Below are 18,735 nucleotides of genomic sequence, written 5' to 3' on the forward strand. Positions count from 1 at the left end.
TGCCCGCTACGCGGGCAGAATTCTAGTACCCCCCCCCCCTACCCCCCCCAAAGAAAATGTCGTTTGGGGGTACAAAATCATGGGATAAAAAAAAAAAAAAAAAAACCCAGAGGGTCTCACCCCCCCCCCCCTTAGGGGTCCCTGGAGACCCTGGGGTCTCCAGGCCGTGACCTACAGACACTGCGAAGGAAAACTGTGAAGCCACAGCCACGCATGCAAGATGTTGCACATGAATTCTGCAGCCGCACTGAGGCGCTCCAACACAAACACTCTGACATTAAGCTTCACACAACAAACATCAGCAGCACACACAAACATTCACCACAATGACAAACAAATTAGGTCCGCGCAAAAATAAGCAAGGGCTCGCTTATTTTGGGGTTCAAAAATCGTGGGATAAAAATTTCCCCCAAAAAAGTTTTTAAATTTTTAACAGCGCATCGCCTCCTGCCGTCCTTCCTCTCTCTCCATCTCCGTGTCTCTCTCTCTCTCCCCTCTGGCTCTCTCTCTCTCTCTCTCTCTCTCTCTCTCTCTCTCTCTCTCTCTCTCTCTCTCTCTCTCTCTCTCTCTCTCTCTCTCTCTCTCTCTCTCTCTCTCTCTCTCTCTCTCTCTCTCTCTCTCTCTCTCTGTCCGTCAGCGAAAATTCTGTCGCCGGTTCTCTGAATTTTTATTTTTAAATAGGCTCTGTCATGAATAATTGAGCACACATATGAAGTGAAACAACTAAATTCTATCCAAACGATATGTTATAAGTAAATTCCGTGCCTCAGAGAAGAAGTTTGAGAGCGTTTTATAAGCTAAAGTAAGAAATGAAGGCACTCGCACCCTGACTCGCACAAAACAATGGCTGGCGTTCGTCTTTTGTCGGCTGCACTCGGAGCCATTCGGGCTCACTCGAACTCGCCACCTGATTGGCCAGCTTTTGCTGTCAATCACAGAACGATGAGCGACGTTGCCATGTCCAGGTTTTGTAAGCGTGAAGTGGGTGTAAATTGGTTAGAGAAAGTGCGTCGACGCATGCGCAGTGGGCAGCTTTGTGTGTTAGGTTGCTTGTTGCTCGCTTAGGTTGCTTGTTGCTCGCGCACGATCTGGCAACAGCGGGTTTTTTGGTCGGGTTTTTTGGTCGGGTTTTTTGGTCGTTGCTTTCAGCCAACTTCCCAATTGTATGTTAGATTTGTGAATACTGAGTTTTGACCAGATCAATTAAAGACAGAGGTCTTTGTTTCCATTACTACCGTTACTAATGTCAACCATCCAGCTCCGCCTGCCAGAGTTTGTGTGCGTGCGTGTAACCTCTCAGCCATTTACTAACACCACTGATTTACCTAACATGCCATTGAAAAAATCTAGAGGAAGGTTAAAAAGAGGAGGCTGAACGGAGCCTTCTACAAAAAAACTATCCATGCTTCTAATTCAAACTGGGGTAAGTTTACTCACAATATGTAGCAGATTACTCCGATGCTCCACATGTCAGTGGCCAAGCACACAGGATCATAGCTGATGACTTCTGGGGCCACGAACTCTGGGGTTCCATGCATCACCTTTAGAGGAGTGTTGGGGTCTGCAAAAAAAAAATCATAATAACAGCATTCAAATGCATAGGTGGCAATTTAACTATTTCACCAATCCAAGCCTAAATCTGTAATAATTACTGATACGGTTATGCCAAAGTGTCTGTGTCTCTCCCTCTTTGTAAAACAGTCAAAGTGCTTTTACTGTACTAGAAGTTCGGTGATCTGATCTGACCGATATGTCTGAGTCATAGTGTCGGGGGCTTTGTCAGAGTACCCATTGTAGTGTCTGTCTGTGTCCCTGTTATGCCCATATATGGAGATCCCTGATGTCATTAGTACATTATATGGTTGGATCCGTGGCACCGATCCAACCAATATACAGGGTATGCCTAGCCTGGTTCCAGACGAATCTGCCTTTGCAAAATTGCATCGCACTTTAGCCCTCGGCAGATGTGTCGTGTGATATTGTCTGGCCACGCGAGGCTAGGGTATGCCTATATATGGGCGTATCAGGTTTGTTTATGGTTATGTCTGGTTACAGACACACACACAAGCAAACATTAAGATCCGCCACCCTCCTGGCAGAAACAATAAATGTCACTTCTTTTACTCACCCAGTGTGTTGGAAAATCCGAAGTCAATGATCTTAATGGAGGTGCCGGTGTGGTCAACACACACAATGTTCTCGGGTTTGAGGTCTAGATGGATAATGTTCTTCTGATGCATGTACCCGATTCCTTCAAGGATCTGCTGCACGTAACGCACACTGGCAGCCTCTGTGTGCTCAAAGTTGTCATCCACGATACGTTCAAACAGCTCCCCACCTGCAATGCTACAGAGATGGCACACAGTGACAGAATGACTATAGCAAAGTATTATATTCAACTCAGTAGGCCTACAGTACCGGTACATATTGTGGTTTCACCCTACTGCAATGCAGTACAATGCTATATTTCACTTCATTATTTATTAATTAGGCTTCATGACAGAAGCCTAATTTATACTTTGCTCACCAAGAAGAACAGATTTTTCAATAAAGAAAATGTGACACATCACATCAAATCTGTCAATTGAAAATCTGTTATTTTCGGTGAGAACACTTTGTGCGATGAAGTATGAATTAGGCTTGACATACTGCTACATTATTATGGTGCTACTCACAACTCCATGACCATGACCATCTCAGGTTTCTGGTCATATGCTGCCCGACACTGAACCAGTTTGTTGTGGTGGAGGTGGTTCATCAGCTCTATTTCCTTACGAGCTGCCTCCCTCTCCTTGGCACGACGGCCTTTGTAGAACTTTCCAGCACACACATGACCCGTCTCTTTGTGGGTCAGCTTGAACACCTGGCCAAACTTTCCCCTAAGGAAAAGAAGAAGAATGTTTTTCAGTTTATCCAGGAATATGAAACTGAAATTGAGACAGTTTTATTACCAGATCTTTGCTGATCCAGATCAAACATTTGACAAATCCATCTACGTCACCCGATCACTACATCCTTGTGAAAGGAGGACTTTGGAACTGGCAATCAGCAGTCCATGGAGCGTAATTCTTGCAATTCTTGGAAAACCCCAGACATTGCTAGTGCTACTCCTGCTGCCCTTTCAGAGCACTACAACTTCAGCCACATTCCCAGGCTTTCAGGCCAAGGTGGTGGTGGTACAGGTTTGGTTACATCTCCCAAGTATTCCTAATCTTTTTCATCTATCACTTTCCACATTTGAATTTTATGCTGTCTCAATTACACACCTTGTCCCTCTATCATCCACCAGGCTCACTTGGGGATTTGGTTGAAGAGCCGGACACTTATATCAGCTCCTTCCCGCATACTTCTTTTCTGTCCCTCATTCAACCTCCCCTATCTCCTTCGCCTCCTACTCATAGAGCTGGTCATTTCTTGGATCCTGGTGTTGGCTAGAGCCTACTCCTCCTCTCAGTTACTCCCCTTCATGTCTCTGACATCCACTTTGTGACCTTCTCCAACAGTACAGGGCCAGAGTGAGGCAATGTTGCGCCCATGGGGCCCTCCCACCCCCGATTTGGACTTGACATGTTAGAAAATTCATCATAATACTGTACAGCTGTATTTAAAACCAGTACGCTGTTAAAACCAATTAAATGTATGTAGGTTTATGTTAGAACGCTTCTATCCATACATTGAAATGAATGAAAATAAGGAGGTTAGTCAGGCTCTAGCTCCAAGTACATACTGTATGCGCTGCACAGCTCAGAAGCACACGTTGCACACTGGCAATTGCATCATGCATAGAACTCTGAAACATGCCTCAGAAAGACAACATCAACCAATACATATATTTCACAGCTAAGCCGGTAAATTTGAGTGTCCTCCTTGTCAATTTTGGGGATGGCTGTAGCACAGAACGTAGATGCAAAATTCGAACAACTGGGAGATGGTAGAAAAATTATTAATTGATCCACAATGCTGCCGCATGCCTGGTCTTCAACCTCCTGACATTTTCACATCGCCCCCCTTCTGCATTCCCTTCACTGGCTTCCGGTTACTACTGTACTACTACTGGGGCGGCAGTGGCTCAGGGGTAAAGTGAACTGGATAACCGCAAGGTTCCCAGTTCGATCCCGGGCTAGGGCACTCCCCTAAAGTTAGTGTCGAAGTGTCCTTGAGCAAGACGCTGAACCCCTAATTGCTCCCGATGAGCAGGTTGGTGCCTTGCATGGTTTCCTCCGCCATCGGTGTATGAATGTGTGTGTGAATGGGTTAATGGCACAATCAATGTAAAGCGCTTTGGATAAAAGCGCTATATAAACGCACCATTTACTGTACCTGCATCCAATTAAAAACAATTCTGGGCATGGCACCGCCCACCTCCAGGACAGAACCACCCCTACACCCTTTCCCACTCAGATCTAACACAGGACATTTGTCCCTCCCTTCCATATGACACAGTGGCTAACAAGTGTCCTCCTGGGACTCTTTTATTTCTCCTGGCTTCCAAGGTGTCCTTCAGACTCTACCTCACCCCCTAGCAGTCCTGATTCATTTTGTATCACTTTTGTTTTGGCCTATTTTGAATAGATGCAATTTATATTATGTCTAGATGGATGTTGGTCACTTGTTATTTAGATAGCATGTTGTTTAAACAGATGCTAGGTTCCTGGTATCGTAGGCACTTAAAAAAAAACTTTGCGCTCTATTTTCTTGGCCATATACCAAGTTGTTTGTTGACAAGATTTCATGCCACTTACTTAGATCTTGCACTTTGCAAGTCACTGTGGATAAGAGCATCTGCTAAATGTCTAAATTGTAAATGCAAATCTTATGAAAAACCCTAATGTGTCAACAATTATTAAACATTAAGATGGACAGTAAACTGTAGTCACTTAACACTCTTGAAACAAATCTCAGTGGAAGTTTCTGCATGTTTTGACATGTCATAATAAACTAAGAGTTTCCATCTTTGTAATTACCCATCAGACAAAAACAAGCAATTTTTTTCCTCGGAAATGAACCTCATCCATGTGCCAAGTTTGGTACTGTATCTCAGGAATGAGCCATGTCATGCTTCCTGGAAGAAATTTGTTTTGTTAACAAGAAATTGGCTTGTGATAGTATGATGCTATCAGAGAGAAAAGATGTAAGCTGTGCGTTTACAGCATTATGCAATTAGCCATGACAGACACTCACACTCCCAGTTTCTCCAGTACATTGTAGTGGTCTGTGACTTTGTGGATAGAATCAAACGTGACGTCTGTATACGTTGGAAAGGACTCCTCTCCCTGTGGCTTCTCTGAAAGCAAATATGGACATATATATATGTCAGAGAGAATACATAATACTGTAGACTATATCCTTATGATCCTGGGAGTTAAAGTTCTACTCAGCGAACAGAATATGGAACTAGTTATAATCAAGCCCACATCTCACCTTCGTGCTCCATCCTAACCAACGGTGACACTTGGCTGGGTTCGCTCACCCCCACGGCGTTGTAGGCCCTTACTCTGAACCAGTAGTCCACCTGAGACCGCAGCCCTGAACCAACTCTGTACGAGGTGCTTTTACACTGGGTTGTCAGCTCCCTCCAGTCCCCAGGCTCTGTGGGGCCTTGGCTCTTTGCCTCAACAACGTAACCCAGGACAACGCTGCCCCCGTCGTAACTGGGACCAGACCAAGACAGGACCAGGCTGCTGGCAGAGATGATGGAGACTACAGGGCAGGAGGCAGGAGGCTGCGGCTGTTCTGGTGGGAAAGATGTCAAATAGAACGTCAAACTTAAAGGGATAGTTCACCCAAAAATCGATAACCCTATCGATTAGTCACCCCATGGAGAGTTGAATTCATGGATATTTTTTTGTTTTTGTCGCATTAGCATTTGATGACCGGCAGACCGGTAGGCAGCGGTTCCGGTAGGAGACACAAAGGAGACTCTTTGTGTCTCCTACCGGAACCGCTGCCGGTCATCAAATTATTAGTTTAGGAATGTGACAAAAACAAAAAAAAATCCATGAATTCAAGTCTCCATGGGGTGACTAAGTCTCCATTTTGGGGGTGAACTATCCCTTTAAGCTCTGTTACACCGCATACTGGCCACAACAGTGGTTGAAGAAGCATGGGCTTACCTAGCCCCTTTCGGGACCCTGTTTACCTTTTTTGTATTTGGGAAGGCGGTATACCAGGGTCCCTTGTTGGTTAGAACACGCTCTCTCGTACCGGCGGCTACCACTGTCTGGTCTCGGGTTTACAGCTCGTCGCTTAGAAGTTGCAGAGATTTCTCAAAGGTACCAACAAGAGCAATACTAACACGCGAGAAAGCGGCATCAAAAAGCGGGGATCGGCGATGCCGTTTAACATTTTTAATAATTTAGTAAACCTTAAGCTCCTTTCTCACACTCTGCTCCTGCAGCTCCACTTCCCATGTCCCGCCTCCCCGCGTTGTGATTGTCATGCAAGCGTGTAGGAGCTCGCCAATCAGAGGCAGTAACGTAGGACGCGCAGCTTGTCAGTCACCGCGGGGAGGCGGAACATGGGCAGTGGAGCAGAGTGTGAGAAAGGAGCTTAAGGTTTACTAAATTATTAAAAATGTTAAACGGCATCGCCGATCCCCGCTTTTTGATGCCGCTTTCTCGCGTGTTAGTATTGCTCTTGTTGGTACCTTTGAGAAATCTCTGCAACTTCTAAGCGGCGAGCTGTACGCCCGAGACCAGACAGTGGTAGCCGCCGGTACGAGAGAGCGTGTTCTAACCAACAAGGGACCCTGGATACCGCCTTCCCAAATACAAAAAAGGTAAACAGGGTCCCGAAAGGGGCTAGGGCTTACCTATAACAGAAAGTGTGACAGTGTGCTGTGCGGAGCTTTTGCGATCCTTCACGACGACGGTGTAGCGTCCTGCGTGCCGTGTTTGGGCCTCCGATATAACAAGTGTACTGCTTTGATCACCGCTTTCTGTCCACACCTCTGCACAATCCACTATCTGCAATGTGAGAGAGGCAAACTGAATGAGTGGCTTCCTGTTTGTATTTTCAACACAGAAAGTGGTCATACTGTGGAACAGATGAGTTATGTGTAGTGTACACAGTACTGTCATGGTGTGAGTGGAGAGTAGGACCCAAGTTCAGAGATAAGCAGAGGCAAAGCGGCTCAAAAACAAAAGGGTTTATTAAGTTCCAAAGACAGGAACTAACATTATGAAATTAGCAGGGTAGAATTCTGAGGAAAGCTCAGAAACACAGGTAGAGGCAAAAGCCGAAACACATACTCACAGTAACATAAAGTTACAAACTGGCAGGTAACAGGACACAGCTGAACACATAATTGAAAATCAACACAAACACATGATTGGCTACAAGACAGGTAGAGCTATTATGAAAACAGGAAACACTATACATTACTACAAAATAAAGGAACACAAATGTAATATAAACTTCAGCAAAAGAAACCAGAAAACACATTAAAATGGCACTACAAAATAAAAGAATCCAACAGGGAGATGATAACAGGTATGATAATGTGGTGTGCTAGTACACCTGCTGTAAATACAAGCAGCACTGTAGCCTACCTGCTCTTTGTTTTTGATCCAACAGGACACTACAGGGGCGCTTCCAGTGAACGAACACGTCAGACGAGCGGTCTGTCCTGCCTGTACCTCAATATGTTGAGGTGGGTTCTTAAACTGTACCTGTGGACCTGTGGAGCACAACACACAAATAGGCCTGTCCGTCACAATTATTGCATAATCATCTAATCGCAATTATTTGAGATAATCGCTTATTATTTTTGCATAATCGTCATAATCGTCATAATCATTTCCATGTTGGATTTTCTAAAATAGTCACGTGTTTCAACGTGGCGCGTTTTGAGCTTGTAGAGGCTATTTCCACAATTCATACAAAGTAGCCTAAGTTATTAAAATATCTAACTTATTTGTCATAATATCTGCCCTGTGCACCTTTTGTGTACGAAGCCTAGAAGCCAAACAGAAATTTAATTTTGATTCATATGTTCCTATGTTCAATGCCAAAAACGCAATTATTTGTGTGAAAATTAATCGTCAAGTAAAATGTTTAATCGTGACAGCCCTACAAACAAAACAAAGTAGAAAGGTATGCTCAGTAGACCACGTAGAACGCAAATCTCCACCAGGATGCAGGCCCTGCCTCTCTCCATCTTTCTCACTGTCTGGGGAGGCATGTTATGACAATGTTCTGGAGTCCTGCGTGATTATGAACCGGCCCGGGGAAATGGGGTCAAGGAATATAATAATAAAGGACTGTCATTTCATCATTTTGGAGCAACCAGAGCAAGAGGCTGTATGTATGGACAGTGGTGTAAAGTAACTAAGTACATGTACTCAAGTACTGTACTTAAGTACACTTTTTGAGGTATTTTTTACTTTCTTCAGTATCAACAATTTTCAATACTTTTACTTCTACTCCACTACATCTCAGAGGAAAATATATGTACTTTTACTCCACTACATTTATATGAAAACTAGGTTACTAGTTACTTTGTAGCAAAAAAGATCTACAAGCTCACAATGTGAGCTTGTAGATCTGCTATTTTCAAAAGATTTTAATACATTTTTAACTTGTGAAATGGGACATTCTGCACAATGAGTACTTTCTACTTTTGGTACTTTAAGTACCTTTTGATTAGCCTGGTAAACCCTCCCTCCAGAAATCTCATTTGTATTTTATTTCACTCCTGAAATCAAATGGAAATGAGAATTCCGGAGGGAGGGGCTTTACCAGGCTACCTTTTGATACCAATACTATAGTACTTTTACTCAAGTGAATTTTGAATTCCGGACTTTTAATTGTAACAAAGTATTTCTACATTGCAGTATTGATACTTTTACTTAAGTAAAACATGTGAGTACTTTTTCCACTACTGTGTATGGAGACAAATCTTTGGGCAGTGAACACATCGAAAAGCATTGTGATTCCACAATGCTTTTCGTCAAGTATGTTACAGCCAAAGACATTGCAATATGTCTGCATCCATGAAAAACAGAACTTTCAACAAGAGCAAAGCCGGTACAGCGTCAGAGCCAGAAACCAGAGGTGGCCAGGAAGGAGACGCCGCTAAGGGTACAGACAGAGCTCTGAAGCTTGTGAGCAAGCAACACCATCAGTTAGGTATTTGCCCTTATACAGCACAAGTTATATCTGTATCTGATACGCTATGCTAAAGTAACATCTGTCTGTGCCTCCAGGTGAATGTGTTACTGTCTACTGATCGAGTAGATATAATATCATACGCATCAGGTTATTCGGCTGTAATATTTGTGTGTTTGTGTTATGTGGTTTTTCATGCTGTGCTGGATGTGTGTGTGTGTGTGTTGTAGTGTAGATAATAAAAAGAACTCTGTATATACAGAGAAACTTATTATTCCTGCTCATAAATAATAAATAAGTTGAATTAAGTTTACAAGTCCATTCAATAAGTAAATAAGTTTGAGCAAGAATGCAAACACAGCACGAACACAAAGTCTAGAAGGAGGAACAAACAGAGAGCTCTCGCAGATATGACACAGAAACACTTCATGCTGAAGTCAAATAAGCACATCATTGCATTACAAATGATACTTCCATTTATGAACATAAGTCAAGGTCTTTAGGTAGGTATTCAAATACCAGCGGTATGGTCAATTTGACTGGAGGCAAAGTGATAACAGACCATTATGTAGTTATTTCCTGCACAGGGCCTGGTCTGTTCTCAAAGAGCCTTTTATTTGACGAATTCCCTTATGTAGCCATCAATTTCCTTATAATTTAATCTGCAACCCTGCTTCTATTGAACTTCTGCAAATAAAAGACAGAGAAGCAATTATGTGGACTCCATGTATTGTTATGGCTGTCATGTAACACCCTCACTGACCCAGTTCAGCAACTATTGTGATCTAGACTCCCTCACTATGGCAGCACAATAGCTTACAGCCCAACACTTTTGCAAAGTAAATTCCAGGTGGTTAACTCTGAGAGTGACCCTTAAAGGTAGGTAAAGTGATTTTTTTTGGATATTTCTCTTTTGTTTTGTTAAAAGGTTAAAGTACCATATTCTGATAGTAATCATTGCGACAGAGCATTTGCTCGGTCACATGGGTCTCTCCAGCTCTGTATAGAATATACACTCATTTTCATGTAGGTGACAAAATGTAAGCCAATCAGGAGAGAGCACTGGAAATGCATTTTCTGTTTAATATAAAGAGCTGGAGAGACATGAGAGACTCCTTATACTGAACAAACACTCTAGTCTATAGCAATGATTACTATCAGAATATAGAGCTATTTAACACTTATTTTAACCAAAGTAAATCACTTACCCTACCTTTTAAGTGAGCCGTAAAGGTTATGTTTACGCTTACGAGTTAAACTAACACACTTAAAGTATTTTACAGAAAAAGCAAAGGCTGAAGAAGAACAACGAAAGTGTTGCAAAACAAGAATGTAAACTATGTAATAGATCAATAAGAAAGAGAGCAGAAATGAAGGAAAACACGCTCTTGGGTAGTTAGTAGTCAGAGAAAGAGTGATGGAGGAGAAAACTAGATGAGTGTCGACCTCTTACCTGTCGCAGAGTTTGCTCTCCTCTTTGGAACGGCTTCTATGGAGAGAGATGGAACGCAGGTGAATTTAAAGGTGAAAGCTATCAGGGATGTGTGTGTGTGAGCAGCGAGTAGATTAAGGCGGAGCTGTGTTCTTTCTATGGCTATCAGCTTGCAAACAGTCTAGGTTTAACCATGCGGTGCACGGTGCTGTGCTGTGCTGTTCCTTTCCTAACATGGCAGTCGTTGTGAATGAAAGCTTTCAGTATAAGCACATCAAAGCTGCATTGTTTTGGAAGCAGAACAATGTTGGTATAATCCCTCATTGGCCGAAGTAAAGTCTAAGAGCCAATCATTTTACAAGACTGGAAATAACGTACTTCCTTTAAAAAAAAGAAATAAAGGGATAACATGACTATCAACAACACGGGGAACAATGGTAAAGGGAAGAGAGGTAGCTGTGCGGTCCATAAGTACAGCAACAGGAGCAAACTTAGGAAGTGAAAATGATTCAGTATCAAATGACCCAACTCTGCACATAACTGTGAAGGTAATCCTCGCTGACATTATGCATCACTGAGCTTGCCCCCAGGTACTCTTAAGGATGCACTTACACTTATATTAGCATATAATACACAACACGTCGCAGCGTGATGTGTTGTGAACCTTAACCTTTAGATCTGCCATCTTTGGTGCGTGACACTGAAGATAGCAAATCAGGCATAATCAATCCCTGCTGCACTCTGCTTCACGCTATCGTATGGAGAGTTGGAGACAGACATCTTTATTATCTTTCATGCTCAGCTCATTTAAAATGCTTCAGTGTTTTGCACAGACTGCACACACAGCAAATAAAGGTAATTACATTTTCTACACATTCCCTATAGACAGATGAAGCGATTACAAGATTACAAGATTACTCTCTCTGATCTAGCTGTGTTAACTTTGTTCCCAGTTTTATCTCCATCTCACAAGGAGATAAATCCTGGAAAAGGACTACACTGCCGACAGTACAGGAAGTGCAAGGCTAAATGTTGTCAAGCCTACTGAAACTTCCTGTAGCCCTGTACTTCCTGGACTTCTGGTTATACACTTACATATCGATACATGTTGTCCAGCCGATATGATGACATAATCAATTCTGGGGAGACAAATGTAATCATATGCAGTATATATTATAATATATACTGCATATTTATATACTTATATAAGTATATAATATATAAGTCGACTGATATATGAAAGACATTGTTTGGTGTCACTGTTGTGCTTATGAGAAGATACTTTTTTTTCTCTTTCTTTTTCTTTTCCTCAAAGGTAAATGACATAATTGTTTCCTAGGTCCAGTCCTGTTTTTGCGAGGAGTGAAACTTTAATATAATTATTCTGTTTATAAGTAATGTATTGGACTGATCTCTGATCAAAGTTGTTTATAATTATATGTAATTTGTCAGCGTTGATGGATAATAATTCCCATTACCTCTTGGCGTTACCCCGGGGCTCTGGTTATTAGAAAATGAAGGGGAACTCGATCCTCCAATGCTGGCATACAGCGGTGGCCCTCCATTTTCCATGATGGTGTTGGAAAGTGGCACGGTTGTCTTTGATGTACTGTCCAGCACACCACAGATAGTTTCAAAGTCTGAATTGGTTTTAGCATGGTCATTGTTGACAGGAAGGAGAAAGGAGAAGAAACAAGCAACAGGGTTACAGGGTTACAGGGTTTGTCAGAACTGAAACGCTTGCTGCAAAGTGGTTAGGCCTTAGAGAAGTGATCGTAATGACATCACTGGAGCATGTAAGCTATTCATTCACTAATTCGACCTTTATTTAAGATTCTCAGCGAGATCATTGAGGGAGACCCTCATTTACAATGATGTAGAGATTACACATATAAATAAATATGTACAACAAAGAAAGACAATTATGTTGACAACAATCAGTTAAAACAGTTGCATGTTGACAGTTGCATGTTGACATATACACAGGTTTCTTGTTTACAAACAGTATTGGGTGTGTGCACGCATTCAGGGGACTAAACAGCACAGCTGATTAGTCTCTAATCAGCTGTGTGATTAGAGCCAGCTAGAGCAACGAGGTACAGTGCGTGATCACATGACCTGAAAAATTCTCAAACTAAAAAGATTTGTTCCAAATTATGCTGTAGAGTGCTGCTTTCTGCCTGCTAGTTGTGCAGAAACCCGTCTATGAGAAACTCAGCATTATCTGATCTAGCCCACTGTACAGAAGAACAGGCAGTTGACAGTAGCTGTCGATTGTGTTGCAGCATTTCCTCCTGATAAGAGATTGTTGAAAACATCTTTAAATTGCATATTAAATAGAGACAATCACCTCATCCCATAAACCAACAATGCATGGAAAAGGTCTTTTTGAATGGGTTCTCTGCGCACTACGTTATCTCACCTCTGACAAACACAGCTGCACAGCAGGACGTCTTGCCCACTGGATTCTCTGCTAAGCAGGTATAGGCCCCGGCATCTTCTGGCAGGCACTCCTTCACCACAAAGCTCGCTTCACTTCCATTGAAGAAAGGCTTGCCGAAACGGGCCACTTCACCTGCCCACAGGCACAAACAAGCACGCTTGAGAACATGTCTGCTGTTATGACTAAGAGTAAGGACAAGGTAGATGTAAATCTGCACATAAGCTACCATTGAGGATCTTGTGGTGTCATGCGTGGCTAACAAAATATAGAAAATGCGATTTTGGAAATTGAATTAAGTTTAATTAATCAATGCCAGGGCATGAGATGTGAACCAGAATCAGAACAAAGGCCTTCGGTGTAGTAGAATATATGTCTATTTATTGTTTATTATGGATCCCCATTAGTCATCACCGTAGTGAAAACTATTCTTCCTGGGGTCCACATCTTAACCGAGGCACCGAGTTCTGCACTATGAGCTTGTAGAGCTGCAATTTTTTTTTTCTCGTGAAAATGTGTGCAAATCTTTGAATATATATATTTATTTTTTAAACAAACCTTTTTAACTCAAATCTTTGCTTCTGGCCGGTCCCTGGAACTAAATATTTTGAGATGGGTTCGGCGGCCAAATACATTTTTGGGGGTCCTTGACATGAAAAAGTTTTAAGCACCACTGATATTTAGCAACATGAGTTTTTCAGAAACCTGTTACGATTTAGAAGACATTTGTAGATGCGTTTCCGGTCTTAAGATTAATCTCATTATAGAACATGCATGACTGAAAGTAAGGTCTGAGAGCGATGTGTGCCAATTTCCCCCGGCTCACCATTGTGTAACCATGACACTCTGATTGGCTGGCTCCCAGTGAGAACCCCACGCAAGGTGATGTCGCTTCCTTCATCCACTGAGCAGTCTTCTATGGGCTCTGTGAAGAGTGGTGTGTCCGCTCCTCTGACAGGGGACAGGCTGTCGGACCCTGTAGAAGGGGTGGGCAGAAGGTGAGGGTTCAGAGAGAGAAGGAAACGCGCCGCAAGCAAACACATTTTTAATTCTCATCATCGCTGTTGGGCAGAAACATATATTCATATGAATGCCCTATTTTATACTCAATCATATGACAGTGTCAGCAAAAATAGCAAAAATAGATGATCTACAAGCTCACAATGTGATGCAATGTGAGCTTGTAGATTTGTAAAGGTTTGAAAAATGTAAAGTTTTCACCTATAATGAATAAACAAAATAGGAACAGGTTAAAGTGGTTTTCTCTGGGTTTTATAAATATTCAACCAATGAAATGTATTATGAACAAGAGCATATGACTAAATAATAACCACATTGGATCTGTTGTGTATTTTGCACAAGCGTGACAAAATAGTTGAAAGGAAGTAGAAAGGTCCAGACCAGTAATGTTCCTCAAGTCGATTTATTGGATAAAACAGAGTACAGAGCACAGGAGTCAGCCTTGCTGCTACATGGTGTGGCCGTAACAGAACAGAGGAGCAAGAAGAAGGGACGGTTTCATTGTCCTCACAGTATTTATATGCAGACTTCACATGTGTGTGTATGTATGTACTTGCATACATTGCCTTTGCGTGTGTTGGATGTGCACGGAGCTAGGTGTGTGTGCTACATCTCTTGTGTGTGTGTGTGTGTGTGTGTGTGTGTGTGTGTGTGTGTGTGTGTGTGTGTGTGTGTGTGTCCATTGTGGAAGAACAACACCCCAAGATCCTAGAGGTCAGCTAAGGTCAGATGCCCTCTGGGAAGCATCCTTTGTACTGGACATCTAATAGAGCAACCACTCTGGAATGTGCGCTGTGTATGTGAGCTGTGCCACTCAGTATGCAGCCTTAAATCCTTGTCTCTGTGGATGTACAAATTGGGCTCTATAAGTCCATAAATGTGTATCAAGATACCACAGATCCAATGAAACACAGGTTATTTTTCCCATTTCCTGAAATGTAACGGGTTTTTGGACATACAAAGTTTCCACCCAACAGTGATGATATACTGTGACATTGTTCTCCTTATAATCACATGACGTTAACACTTTGGTGCACTATACCAATTGCTGCAAGGGCATGAAATTTTCTTAACTTCAAACCGTTCCACAGTTCCACAACTACCACAGTTCTTTAGTCACAGATTTTTTTTAGAGATAGAACCTGCACACTGAGCTATAGTTTAGACTTCTTTTGCAGAAGCCTAAACTATAGCTCGGTATGCAGGTTTTATCTTTACAAGATGTTCTGCCCTTAACCCAGCACCCACTGTCTATGTGCATACTAAGGGTTTCTGTCTAGCCATCACAAACCACAACTGACAACAATTCTAGTAACTCCTTCTCTTTCTGTTCTTCCATTGCGCTCGAGTGTTAACCACATTTGCATGTGATGCATGTTATCTCGGTGCTGTTTTAACACCTAACAAAACAACATCTCATGGGTGTTTGGGTATAGCATTCTTGTCATAGAGTATCTGTTGTTCTTCATCTTAATAATCGCAAACAGTTGGTCTTTATCTCTCCATATGGAACCATGACAGTACTGCACAGTGTAATATATCACATGTAGTGAATATTGATCGCAGGCTCCTAAAATCCCATGGCACACAGCATTTCTCAGTCAAGACCACACAAGCTTTAGAGAGAACTAAGCCTCGCTTTATGTTCTCCTCAGTTGCAGTTAAGACAATGTCAACAGGTGATGTATTAACTGATTACCTCCTCAAAGAGATGACTCTACAAGGAAAAACAGAGAAAAATCCTCAGTGTTAATTTATCCATTTGTATGGGTCCATTTTGTTAATTTTGTACACTCTCTGAGTTAGATTTTTACTGTGTACTGCACACAATGCCACGTTGCATCCATGGGCCGAGCAGAGAGACCTGAACCCTACCTGGAACTATCTGTCCAGACTAGAGGAACAGGAGAGTTGACAGCCGTGTGTATTCCCAAACGAGCAGATCAGCATTACTGACATGGACAGGTTTTAAAATTTAGCTGCACCTTATCAGCTGCCACAGGCTAACCTTGAGTGGGAGCCCTAGTCTGATCATTAACTATTCAATGGCAGGTGATTCTAAGCTACTACACTAAAGGCTGCTACACACCAACCAGATGTTGGGCCGTCTGGCCGTCAATTATTGTCTATGGCCCGAAAATCATTTGTAGCAGTTCGATGTGTACACGGTTGTCGGTAAGGCATCGCTCAACCGACCATGCCACCTCAATTGATAACAGCAGGGGGTGGTCTGAGAGGGGAGTCGAGCTCTCTGTTTGGCTCTTTAGCTTTGTGCTGCCTGCTGCCCAAGCGACTAGTTTTGTCAACATGCTGTCAGGTGTAGTCAGCCTAGGTACGTAGCGACTCTAGGCGAGATTAGAGCTGAGTACTACTAGCAGGCCACTGAGGCAACTGTGATCAAAAGTGCTTGTGTGAAATAGTTTCTTACATTAGGTTCAAACATAACTAACAACAGGGATGATTTTACCATCAACCTTTGGTCAGTGTTTACAATACTGTCTTCTACACTCCGAGGCTGACAGTTGGCAGACAGTGTAGCTGACCCTCTGGTCTTTAACCTGCAGGGAGGTTTTCTATTAAGGCTGATTCATAAATCAAACAACTGCACCTTTTCACACAGACAAACACACTCTGGAGTGGATTCTCACACCTCCTCATTACAAAGACAGTTTGCCAAAAATAAACAATCTACAAGTTCACAAAGCGTCCAAATGTAAGCTTGGGACCCTCGTAGAAGCTTGCATTTTCACCAAATGTTTGCATATTCTTTGCCAAATGTTTGCCTATTGTGGCCTGTCCAGAATGGGGACTCTAGGTTTTGTGTGGTATAAGATATACAGTATATATACATTTGTTTAAGTGTACAATTTTAAAACCTTTTTAAAAGTTTCAGTCTTGATTTTCAGTACCTATTGCAAGTTTATGAGCACATTCAGCTCATATAATTGAGTTCATAGGACCACAATGAAAACTAGCCCCAGGGCTTTTTGTTATCCTATCCATTGTTTTCAAAAGTGTACTGCCTTGCTGTTTTCATATGTGTTAATAAAGTATTCATTCAATCAATCAATCAATCAATCAATCAATCAATCAATCAATCAATCAATCAAGGAATACAACAAAATCTATGTCATGTAAGTATGAATATAACAATAAATGAAGATGGAATTCTGCCTTGAAACAAGCAGTAGAACTCACAGCTGAAAGTGAAAGTTCAGCAACAGCAACAAACAATTTCAGATCTCTGTACATACAAACAGAAGACCGGATATTCTGGCTTAAGCATTCTCAAAGTTTGAGAGAGTAATTAAATTGTACTGCCTGAATAACCTCTCACATCAGCAGGAAGAAATGTAAGAAAATAAACTTGTGAAAAAGAATAATTGTAAATTGTACTTGCACAATTTGTGGTTATGGTGAACTCAGCCATGCCAAATCTTGTGTTCTAAGTTGTTACAACATTGACCTGATTTTCCTGATAAAAGCTACGACCTGAGCCATTTCCAAAGAATACACTCCCTCTTTTTCTTTCTTGATCAGTCCTGCATAAATCTGTCTCTTTGATATACCATGCATTACCTCTGCATGCTCATGCGCACACTCAAACCCAAACACTTCCCTTACAGTACCTTTATCTGTAACTTTGTCTAGGTCCTTCGTGGGTCCACTGGTCTTCATGTGGCCGGCTCCTGACCCGTTCCCCTGTGCAGGCGAGCCGCAGGGTGACCCGATGTACATCCTGAAGGTTGACACATAGTGCTGCTTGTTGCCGTTCATATTTGCCTCTGTGCACCTCCGCCTCTGCATTCAACAGTGACAAACAATTTACACAGTCATTTCCCACGTTGCTTATCACATTTCCCCCTTGCCCCCTCTCTGTCATGGGCTTCCGGATGAGCTTTCCAAGTTTACTTTTTCTTTAAAAGCCCCGCTCTCTCACTCCCTCTCTCTCTCTCTCTCTTTCTCTTTCTCACTCACAACCAAGCCACACAGTATCTGAGCTTGCCTTGTCTCTCTAGCCACCTTCTCTTCACATGTTCAACCCCTTTCTATATCACCCTCCCCTGGTATAACCCCACCCTTTCTCTGTTGACAAATCTCTCCTTTTCACTTAAGTCTTCTCAGACAGAACATATATCTCCCACTCTCTCTCTCTCTCTAATGCCTCCCTAATGTCTGGTCCCCCGCACAATAATAAAACCCTGACACACACCACACAGACAGACACCACACACACACACACACACACTTATCTACCCACCCGGCAAAAGGTCACATTGTCCACTGTTTGTTGAATGTGCGCTTATTCAATGACCTCTCTGTTGCCCTGCTCACTTATCAATGCTGTACTTGGACTTTGTGATGCCTGTGACATCATCATTGAGCACAGTAAAATCACATTTCTGGACTAGAGCTGTGATGTATAACAACAGGCACATAAATCCTGTGCTGTTTTGCGGCAGCCTGTGCAATCCAGCTGTGTCCAGGGCAACACATCCACGCTAACCAAATCCACCTGCTGCCGTGGTAACAATGTCAAACAGCTTTGCTGTGGTGCGTAGGGGCAATCTGTACGGATGACTGTCAACCTACACGAATGGCCAGTTTCTCCGTCCCTCTCCAGTCACAGGATTTACTAGTTTTGTCTGACACCAAATGCCATTAAGGGAGAGAGAGACAGAGAGTTGGTGCCAGGGGGAAGAGAGTTCAATCAAAGAAAACAAACAAATGATCT

General features: G+C 42.5%; 1 protein-coding gene across 2 annotated transcripts in view; it reads right to left on the reverse strand.

Annotated features, from left to right (window-relative positions):
• Window positions 1-17,996, reverse strand: part of mylk5 (myosin, light chain kinase 5) — a 32,413-nt gene extending 14,417 nt beyond the window's left edge. For both annotated transcript variants that reach the window (XR_013934367.1, XM_080447910.1), the window contains exons 1-12: window positions 17,630-17,996; window positions 13,807-13,956; window positions 12,963-13,115; window positions 12,019-12,180; window positions 10,562-10,597; window positions 7,551-7,678; window positions 6,812-6,965; window positions 5,422-5,733; window positions 5,182-5,284; window positions 2,676-2,879; window positions 2,129-2,346; window positions 1,438-1,561 (exon numbers count right to left, since the gene is read on the reverse strand). Coding sequence is in view for 1 of the 2 variants with exons in the window: in XM_080447910.1 (XP_080304036.1) it covers window positions 1,438-1,561; window positions 2,129-2,346; window positions 2,676-2,879; window positions 5,182-5,284; window positions 5,422-5,733; window positions 6,812-6,965; window positions 7,551-7,678; window positions 10,562-10,597; window positions 12,019-12,180; window positions 12,963-13,115; window positions 13,807-13,956; window positions 17,630-17,807 (1,922 nt within the window). In the remaining variant the exon portion in view is untranslated. The remainder of the gene's footprint in view (window positions 1-1,437; window positions 1,562-2,128; window positions 2,347-2,675; window positions 2,880-5,181; window positions 5,285-5,421; window positions 5,734-6,811; window positions 6,966-7,550; window positions 7,679-10,561; window positions 10,598-12,018; window positions 12,181-12,962; window positions 13,116-13,806; window positions 13,957-17,629) is intronic.
• Between the last annotated feature and the right edge of the window lie 739 nt (window positions 17,997-18,735).

This window comes from Gymnoscopelus braueri (genome assembly GCF_963280865.1).
Source record: "Gymnoscopelus braueri genome assembly, chromosome: 13".
NCBI lineage: Eukaryota > Metazoa > Chordata > Actinopteri > Myctophiformes > Myctophidae > Gymnoscopelus > Gymnoscopelus braueri.